Source organism: Pectinophora gossypiella, chromosome 2 (assembly GCF_024362695.1).
Source record: "Pectinophora gossypiella chromosome 2, ilPecGoss1.1, whole genome shotgun sequence".
NCBI classification, from domain to species: domain Eukaryota; kingdom Metazoa; phylum Arthropoda; class Insecta; order Lepidoptera; family Gelechiidae; genus Pectinophora; species Pectinophora gossypiella.
The window spans coordinates 15,023,886-15,034,888 of NC_065405.1; the positions used below are offsets into that span (position 1 = coordinate 15,023,886).

Below are 11,003 nucleotides of genomic sequence, written 5' to 3' on the forward strand. Positions count from 1 at the left end.
ATTTTGTCCTTAATAACATAAAAAAGGACATAAGGGAACACCTCGTGAAGTCAAAAATTGGTAAGTTTCTATTTGGCTCTGATGTAGTGGAGGTAATTAAGACTGCAAAATCAATATCTAAATCGGGGGCAGATTTAAAATCAGTTCCCACCACATCTACAATAAGATCTACACAACCGGCCAAGAACAAACAAAATCCAGGACCATCTAGACAACATACCAGGAATAATTTAAACTGGAAGGCTCCTCCCCCGGGTCGCAGGCAACAGGGGACTCAGAGGGCGAAGGAGCCTGCTCAGAGGAACCAGCACGCGAACTCCTCGCGACCATCGCAGCGAGCGCCGGCGCAGGCATCGCAGACCAATTACAACCGCCGCTAGATGTCCCGGTGAGATACGCCGGCAGGCTTTCTCAGTATTTTACCCAGTGGTCACTTTTAACCAGTGATACTGTAGTTTTGTCGTGGATAGCTGGATATGAAATTCCGTTTTCAAGGCCAGTTGTACAAAGTAATCCTCCCATGAATCACAATTATTCTAGTACAGAAAAAATACAAATAGGTAAATGTATTACAGACCTCTTGACAATGGGTGCAATATCTCAGTGTCGACCATGTGAGGGTCAATTCATATCGAGTATATTTTTAGTACCGAAGCCAAATGGTAAACACAGATTTATCTTAAATTTGAAAAACCTTAATGATTTCATAGATACTGAACATTTTAAGCTTGAAGACCTTCGTACGGCTTTGAAACTAGTGTCTGAAAATTACTTCATGAGCACTTTGGATTTGAAAGATGCATACTTTTTAATTCCAATTCACAAAAATTCAAAAAAGTATCTTCGTTTCATATTTGATGGCAAGTTATATGAATTCAATGTGTTACCGTTTGGTCTAAATACTGCACCCTTTGTATTCACTAAGGTAATGAAACCTGTTGTGAAATTGCTTCGCTCCTGTGGATATCTATCTACGGTTTATTTAGATGACATGTTTTTACTCGGTTCTTCGTATGACGCTTGCGTAGCCAACATTTACGCTACACAGCAACTGTTAACTTCTTTAGGCTTTATTATCAATACCGAAAAAAGCTCTCTCACACCTAGTAGGCGTTGCAAGTTCTTAGGTTACGTAATAGACACTGAAAATTTCCAAGTTAGCCTACCTGATGACAAAATCACAAAAATTGAGAACGAATTAAATCGCTTCAAATCTTTGAAACATTGCAGAATAAGAGAATTTGCTCGTCTTGTAGGTATGCTTAACTCTGCTTGCCCAGCCGTAGAATACGGCTGGCTGTACACAAAGGCTTTTGAAAGATGCAAATATTTAAATCTAAAGGATGACCCGGAGAATTATGACAGATTCATGAACTTACCATCATATCTTTCTGCTGAATTTGACTGGTGGTTACAGGCTATTTTACTGCCGGCAAATAAAATTAAATATGATGACTATTGCATGGAAATTTTCAGTGACGCTTCGACTACGGGGTGGGGAGCAGCATGTGGGGATAACACTGCAAGTGGCTCGTGGTCAGAGCAGGAGCGAACGATGCATATTAATTATCTTGAAATTCTTGCAGCATTTTTTGGGTTAAAAGTCTTTGCCAAATCTATGAAAAATTGTCAAATTCTTCTTCGAATTGATAATACCACAGCCATATCGTACATAAACCGTATGGGTGGCGTTCAGTTCCCACACCTCACACAAGTAACGAAGGATTTATGGCAATGGTGCGAGTCTAGGGCTATTATTGTATTTGCATCGTACATAAAATCGACTGAAAATTTCATTGCAGATGCAGAATCTAGAAAGAACCACCCAGATATTGAGTGGGAACTAAATGATTTTGCTTTTCAAAAGATCATCAATAAGTTTGGGATTCCCGAAATAGACATTTTCGCTAGTCGAATCAATAAGAAATGTACCAAATACGTGTCTTGGCACAGAGATCCTGACGCATATGCCATAAATGCTTTTACGTTATCATGGTCAGATTTCTATTTATATGCTTTCCCGCCATTTACTATGGTATTAAAAATAATTAGGAAAATAATAAAAGATAAAGCCACAGGCATAGTCGTTGTCCCTTTATGGCCCACACAGCCGTGGTATCCATTATTCAGAAAACTTCTTGTTTCCAAGCCGATTATATTCGAACCTAGTCGAAATTTAATCCTGTCTCATTGCAGCAACCGAGCCGTCCACCAGCGAGTTACCCTGGTTGCCGGGCTGTTGTCCGCCAATCGTTCTTGAGGCGTAGAGTCCCGCCATCATCCATCCAGATTATGTTAGCCTCACTTTCTGACAGTTCGGTCAGGCAATACGACACGTGTTTGAGGAAGTGGTATCAATTTTGTAATGCTCATAATTTTAATGTCTTTGAAGCATCAATTTTCTAACGAAACTTTTTGAAGCAGGTGCTCAATACGGGACCCTTAATAGTTGTAGATCAGCCTTGTCGTTGATACTCGGTGTTCACGTTGGTAACGATGACCGTATGAAACGGTTTTTTAAAGGTGTTTTTAAACTCCGTACACCCTTACCCAAATATAACGTGACCTGGGACACATCAACTGTTCTGGACACTTTGGCTACCTGGTATCCTAATGAAAATTTAAATCTCGATAAACTTTCAAAAAAAATTTCAACTCTTTTAGCTCTTGTAACCGCTCATAGGTTACAGACCTTGTCCAAGATTAATATTAATAATATTGAACGATTTCCTGATAAGGTAATAATAAAAATCCCTGACCTGATTAAGACGTCTCGTATTGGCTCCTTACAACCTGTACTCGTCCTCCCTTATTTTCGAGACCGACCAGAGGTTTGTTCTGTTAATGTATTGCTTAGATACTTAGACATGACTGACTCCTTGCGAGGCAATAATCATTACCTCTTTATCGGTATTAAAAAACCACATAAATCGGTATCATCTCAAACACTTAGTCGGTGGGTAAAAAGCACTCTTAGCGAGTGCGGTATAAACGTGTCTGTGTTCACGGCACACAGTACGCGACACGATGCGACCTCTAGGGCGCACCAGCTAGGAGTTAATTTGGATCTTATAAGGAAGACCGCTGGGTGGAGCGGATCTTCTAATGTGTTTGGTAGATTCTACAACAGAGTTGTTGGGGACATAATCGATCATGAGTTATTTGCTAGATCTATTATAAATAACGATTCGTTACACTAATATTATATTAAACTTATAAATCAGGAATGATTAATTTACAATATAAATTATAATTTACCTAAGCACAATTAGCTTAATTTATTTATTCATTTAAAAAATATTGTTGTTTTCCTTTTATACAAGAAGTCATTTTATGTTGTTAGAAATTAAAATTATAATTGATAGAATTTTATTTCTATTATTTGATATTTCACGTGATCTCTCAAGATCTACATGTATCTTATGCTAATCTCGAGGACGAAGCACGAGTATAATTAATGATTAAACGAACTTACCTGTATGTGAAGTTCTATCATAATTATACGAGCTGCTTCGTCCGAAGAGATTAGCATCCCACCCACCCTATGTTCTACCCCAGTGCGTGAAATATCACCAATACCCTACTATTATCTCTCTTAACTAAATGACGAAATGTGGATTACTAACTGAGCGGGAAACAATCTACCCGCCACTTTTTGACATTTTTTGTTTTATATTTCTCAACTAAACAGTGCGATAAGGCGACACCGTATGTGCTACTACATGTATCTTATGCTAATCTCTTCGGACGAAGCAGCTCGTATAATTATGATAGAACTTCACATACAGGTAAGTTCGTTTAATCATTAATTATATTGTGCCGATCTTATCCAATTATCTTTCATTTACGGCGTAAAATGCGTAATTAATTCTAATCTGATATAAAACTACATTAATCTATTCTTGATTAAATTATTAGTGTTATTTATAATTGTTTTAAAATTTTAACCTTGTTGGTCAGTCTTTTTCTGAATTGCCAACCTCATCAACCCTGGTGTCAGGGTTATTATTGAGCCGCCAAAGGCCCCCGACATGGCTCATGTATCGACTACTTACTTATATCAGACGGATCATCTTACTTTTGGACAATCAGATGATCAGCTTGTAATGTCCTAACCAAACTAGGTGTCACAAAGTGATTTTTGCGATATGTCCCCACCGGGATTTGGACCCGGGACCTCCGGATCGTGAGCCCAACGCTCAACCAGTGCACCAGGGAGGCCGTTAGTTGGTCAGTGGTGGCAAACGATAAAATAAAATCGTGTAGGTTTCTGTTATGGTCAATGTTGTCTGTCAAAAAGTAATTTCATGGCTGCAAGTTGCCTTCTGATAACTTTGTGGCACAGCTTACCTTATTAAGGATTGTGTATATGTAAAACATACTCCCGTATTTATGCTTAAGTCTTATGTAATAGGGGGCGAGCCTACTGCCATTAACCGGCACAGATCATGGAAATTACGTGATATCATTGGTCTAACAGAAAGTTCGGTGAGCTATGGGTACTCAGTTCATTAGGATACAGTAGTCAGCTTGTACATACATATACACATAAACTCACGCCTATTTCCCTCCGGGGTAAGCAGAGACTATGGAGTTCGATTTGCTTCGATCCTGTCATACTCGCTTCCTCCACATTCATCATTCGTTTCATACACCGGTTCAGAGTAGATCGTACTGAACCTTTTCTACAGTCATCTCCAATTTGGTCAATGTACGTCCTTCTAGGTGTTCCTCTGCCTTCGCTTTATATATACTGCTTTTGTAATCCTATGTCCAAACCAACTTAATATTCCCTTACAAATCTTAGTCACTATATTTTACACCACATCTCTCTCTTATCACATTGTTTCTCACTCGTATCACTACTGAGCTTATGTTATGTTATATTTTTTACAGATGCAAACTCCTTTCACCAGACGTCGAAATGGATCGATGACGTGCGCACGGAGCGCGGGTCTGACGTCATCATCATGCTGGTGGGCAACAAGACGGACTTGTCAGACAAGAGGCAGGTCTCCACCGAGGATGGCGACCGCAAGGCCAAGGAGCTCAACGTCATGTTTATAGAGACCAGCGCTAAGGCCGGCTATAATGTTAAACAGGTGATGACAAAAAGAAATACTCTTCTTCTATCGTGTGGGTTGTGAGGTGGATTACCAGCCTCATCAACTCTGATGTCAGGGTTATTATTGAGCCGCCAAAGGCCCCTGACATGGCTCATGTAACGACTACTTACTTACATAAGTAAGTAGTAACCGGCACCAACGGCTTAACGTGCCTGCCGAGGCACGGATCATCTTGCTTTTGGACTGTAATGTCCTAACCAAACTAGGGATCACAAAGTGATTTTTCGCCACCGGAATTCGAGCCCGGGACCTCCGGATCGTGAGCACAACGCTCAACCACTGGACCATGGAGGCCGTAAAAAATGCTATTGCTTAGTGTTGTTAGTTAGTGCCCAGATGGACATGAAGACGCTGGGTCTTAAAAAAAATACGATGTTTGTCTTGTTATTCTTTAATGATAGTCTGACACTTTGATACCATGTCACATTAACTTATTTGAGAAATTAAACGATAAGTCTCATTAAATGTTAAATATGATAGTGCGACAGGGTTCTATAGTGGGTACATGATATTATTCATGACTCTACGTCCCACGATTTAAATTGAAGGTATGTCTTCAGCGCATTTATCAGACAAAATACAGGTTGCTGGCAAGAATGTTCCAAATTCAAATTTAAAATTTAATAAACTCGTGTTTTGTCGATCCAAAATTCGAAAGGGTTTGATTTTTTAGATGTGTAATTTTCATTTTTATATGAAATCGAATGAACAAATAGATTCACATTCGCTAAGGAGTTTTTCTAAAAAAGCGTCCGAATAAGTTGAATAAGTTATGTAGATAGGATAAGGTCGTTCCCTCAAACTAAGATGTTATGGCTGTTCATATAAAGTGCAATATCGGTTGTACAGTGTCGTTACACGCCGTCGCTTGTGACAAGATGTTCCGCGGACACTTTTACAGAGATTGGTTGTCTGTTTCTTATACGAGGTCTCTTTATTTATTTAAGAGCTGCGCTCTTGTCGGTGGAGTAATCGCCATTCCTCTCTTCTTCCCGCCAAATCCTTCACCTCCTGATACGACACGACCTTTTCTTTTATTTGTTTCATAAATGTTTTCCTAGGTCTACGCCTTCCTCTCTTCCCTTCAATTTTTCTTTCTATAATGTATGTTATAAACGAATCGTGTCGTATCAGGTGGCCAATCATATTTCCTCTCCGGTTCTCTGTCTTCAATATGGTTCTCTTTTCTTTAACTCTTTCCAGCACTTTTTAATTTGACTCCATTTCAGTCCAGCTTGTACCCTCCATCCTTCGCCAACACCACATCTCAAACGCTTCCAACCTCTCTGTGTCTCTCTGTGTCATAGTCCATGTTTCACTTCCATAGAGTGCAATGCTCCAAGGTCTATGATGATGTTATTTTAATAATACTTATTTGTTTTCATAAATTTCAGTTATTCCGACGAGTAGCGGCTGCGTTGCCCGGTATGGATTCAGCGGAAAGCAAGCCTCCTGAAGACAGTATCCTTTTTTTATACCCAACTTCGAAAAGAAGGATTCTTTACATGACCACTTTATACAGAATGTTCATGCTAGCAACCACAAACAAAGAGTTTTCACGTGTGTTTACCGTTTTACAATAATCAGGAGAATTTATAAAGGTTTTGGAGTCACTGCGTTCTTTTAGATACATTTTTGTTAAACATATTTTTTTAATTCAATATTATATCAAATATACTTTATTGCATATAAAACTCGGTCTATTGAGGAGCTCGGTGGCGCAGCGGTCAACGCGCTCGGTCTGCGATTGTTGAAGTTAAGCAACTTTCGCAAAGGCCGGTCATAGGATGGGTGACAACAAAAAAAAAGTTTTCATCTCGAACTCCTCCGTGCTTCGGAAGGCACGTGAAGCCGTTGGTCCCGGCTGCATTAGCAGTCGTTAATAACCACCAATCCGCACTGGGCCCGCGTGGTGGTTTAAGGCCCGATCTCCCTATCCATCCATAGGGAAGGCCCGTGCCCCAGCAGTGGGGACGTTAATGGGCTGGTGATGGCGTATAAAACAATCGAAATATACACATAAAGGAATGCAATACAACAGGTAGAAAATGGAGATTTTCTTTTTAATTTTTGTGTTACCTCCATGAAATGGCTCGTGTGTTTCATTATAAAAAGTCAACATTACTATAACGGTTTTATTTTGACTAATGAGGAACTTTAAAGGCTACGTTCCCCAAAAAATGTATAGATGGCGCTGTCGAAGTTTAACGTGATAATTACCTATTTTCTTGATTACTCGGGTACATAATTATTCCAAAATACAATGTAATGGGGAAGCATAATAAAAATAATTGTTGCTTGTTATTTGGATCACATTATGTATAGAAATAAAAACAGAAATGAAACGTAAACTGTACCCCCTCCGGTTGATTGAGGGGAGGCCTGTGCCCAGCAGTGGGACGTATACAGGGTGTTAGTGACATCGTAACGAAAACTTTGAGGGATGATTCAGGCCATAATTCTGAGTTGATATCACGTGGAATTTTCTGTCGCAAAAGTATGGAACGGAAAATAATTTAAATAAGCTCTAAAATTTTCATGACTTCTCCGACAGGAAATTCCACTTGATATCGACTCAGAATCATGGTCTGAATCATCCCCTTCAGTATTCGTTACAGTGTCACTAACACCCATACCTACTTGTATGGCTACTGTATGTACTTGTATGGGGTGTAAGTGACATCGTAACAAATACTGAGAGGGATGATTCAGCTGATTATTCTGAGTTAATATCAAGTGGAATTTTCCATCGCAAAAGTATAGAATTGAAAATAATTAAAAAAAAAACTAAAAAAATAACATGAATTTTGTGACGGAAAATTCCACTTGATATTAACTCAGAATCATGGTCTGAATCATCCCTCTGAGTATTCGTTACGATGTCACTAACACCCTGTATAGGCAGTTTATGATGTATAGAAATATGTCGCTACCTAATATGTTATATTGCTTCTCTCTATTCTGATCAGAATAATAATGGGTGGGAAGACGTAATTGTACCTGGGTGTAATAAAAAGGGTCATCATTTATACTCAAAAACAAAGATAAAAGACGCATTATGTCTGTTATCCATGAAATTTTCGCGGCATCTATATTGTTTTTGAGGAACATAGCCTGGCAAGTCCGTCGTAGATAATTTGTGATAACCGCAGTGCCTCCAAAGCTTCCATACAAAAAAACCATACACACAAAGTTCACGCTCCATACAAGCACATACACACATTTCTGTTGACGTTTGATGTGGCGTTTTCGCTAGATATGGCCGACAGTTCGGACGCGTCTTAAATTTAACATTTAATTTATTGCGGTTCGTGATGTTTTTCTTTCGTTTTTGATGGGAGATTAGCCACAGTAGTAAAATTGGAAATACAAATCTATGTATGACGCATATTGATAGTTCACTAATTGTTGTATTTATATTTATTTTTGCAACTTTATTATATATATCGACGCCTTACGGTAAAAACCATGTAAGCGCCATTTTGAAAAATTTTATTCGGATATGATCTTTGACATCAAAACATCGCTATTGACAAATTAGTTTCAATCCAGGTACAAAATTGTTACCCCAATTTTTATCTGGATTGAAAATAATAGAAAGAAATAGAGGTTGTATTGATCAGAATGTGATTTTTCAAAAGGTCGCGGTTTTTTACTATAATATTAATTTAGCTCTCTCCGTTTACTTTTTTCCTAAAAGTCGAAACAAACAATTTGTATGAAAACGTAAACTGTGACGTCATAGAAAACCGTGATAAAATATCCATTAAAATTAGGAATATAACCTAAAAAGAAAATTTAAAATGTTTTTATCAGTTTTGGACTTGTGGTAATTTAGTAATTATTTTAAATATTTCATTATTTATCTTTGAACTAGGAAAGTACTCAATAGGCTAGTCAAATCAGTTACTTTTTATAAACGTCAAAACACGAAATTACTACGGAATTTGTATGAAAAAGCACACTGTGACGTCATAGAAAAACGTGATAAAATGTCGGATTTATTATTACGTTTTTCTTTATTAAAATTCATAAATAAGTCAATTTAAAAAAGAAAATGGGTTTCGTTTTAGATCTGTCTTTATTTAGTAATCGGAATTTTATAATTTATTTTGAATCTGTGGCTAGTCTCCCCAAGCGGTTGGAACTAGTGACGTAACCCGGTGCGTGTCGGTGGTGGTATATACGTCTAACACCTGTGTTGTAAGTAATTTTAACGTTACTAATGTTTTGTGTTCACGCCCTATTTTACTAGCACAACTCTATTGGAAGTACGAGGAATCAGAAAACATCTTGCAGCCAGTTTTGAAGGCCACATCAAAGCAATTCACCCAAAAATGGAATATTGCTATTTGACATTTGTTTGCATTGCGCACTTACTTTTATATGCGCGAATGTCAAATTGCATTATTGCTTTTTTTAGATGATTTGTTTTGATGTGGCCTTTTTAACCCCCAGAACATCGCGCGTATAATGGTCTTGTCATATTAAGAAGGGCAGCCCTTGCGGTTGCGCGTGGTTCGAATTGTATCGACGGCTTAGACTAATAGCCGTACGACGTCGCTCGATATATATCGCACCGCGCGCGGTTGGCATGCAAACCCTACAGAAACCCTCTGTTGGTTTTTAACCGCATACCCGAAAAGATAAGCAGCCGAAAAATATTTTTTTGGCGAATAAATTTTTATGAATTATGTTTGTCATTCGCTCCTAAGAGCGATGTAGTTATAAAAATAAATCTCATAAATCAAATCTTAAGAATAATTAAATAATATCAAACTTAACAGACTTCTTTCCCTATTCAAAATAATGAGTTGTGGGTATAGTAAAATAGGGTTACAATTGCATGAAACGTCGGCGTCCTATTGGTAATATTAGCTATATAAAAAATAAAATATATTTATTGACTGGAAACTTTACTGCGTTAAAAATGAGTGGTTTGATAATATCGGTATGTATGTTATCGTGTTTTATGTATACCAGGGTTATGATCTTACTAACTGGTAATCGGAAATGGGTTGCTATATTACTCAAGAGAAATTATAGATAGGGAGTTGCCAAGCGCATGCACTGCCCGAAAGTACTGGAATGATCGTTTGTGTTTTGTTACTTTTTAGAGACGCGGTTGTTTTTTTTCCTTGAGATTTCTTATGAGGCAGATGTGTGCTGTACGTGCATACCTCACTTCCGCCAAAAAGTTGCAAAAAACGTTCTTTTTAATCTTTATTTTGGAGGGTTTTTTTATAAATAGAATATGTCATCCTCATAGGTGCTCACAAATACGTATGCTAACTTATATAAATGAATTTAAATATAACATTTAAGGTTATTCTCTGCGACCCAAAGCGACATCAACCAATTTATATAGTTGCCTCGCCTCAGTCGATAATGGGGAGGCGAGAAAACTATTACAGATATCTACTTTATAAGTATAGTTGATCAGATTAAAAAAAATGTGTAAATCTAGCCCAAATGCAACTCCCGTCTATAATTTCTCTGAGCCTAATTGGCTACTTGACAGATTTCGGATAAGTATTTTTGAAAAAAAAAAAAAAAAACAATATAAAATATTTTATTTTCTCGAAAAAGCTTTATATAATGGAAAAAACACATATTTCTCAAATTATTTTAAATTTCGCGCGAAAACGGTTGGTCACATGACATTTTGCCCAGTGACTTCACAGATCAATTTGTTGAACTGTCGAACAGTATCACTTGAAATCTGACAGATAGTTTTTGTTTATTTTATGAAATGTGACGTCACACGACCCTCAATCATGGCCGCCCGTGTTTCGAGTTTTGTAATTCACAGATAAAAAAACGCATTATTATTTTGTAAAAATAAAATATTTAAAAATTAAACAAAATAATAATTAA

General features: G+C 37.6%; 1 protein-coding gene across 2 annotated transcripts in view; it reads left to right on the top strand.

Annotated features, from left to right (window-relative positions):
- Positions 1 to 11,003, top strand: part of LOC126378890 (ras-related protein Rab6) — a 37,372-nt gene that overhangs the window by 18,723 nt on the left and 7,646 nt on the right. For both annotated transcript variants that reach the window (XM_050027388.1, XM_050027396.1), the window contains exons 4-5: positions 4,897 to 5,102; positions 6,521 to 6,587. In XM_050027388.1, the coding sequence (XP_049883345.1) occupies positions 4,897 to 5,102; positions 6,521 to 6,587 (273 nt within the window). The remainder of the gene's footprint in view (positions 1 to 4,896; positions 5,103 to 6,520; positions 6,588 to 11,003) is intronic.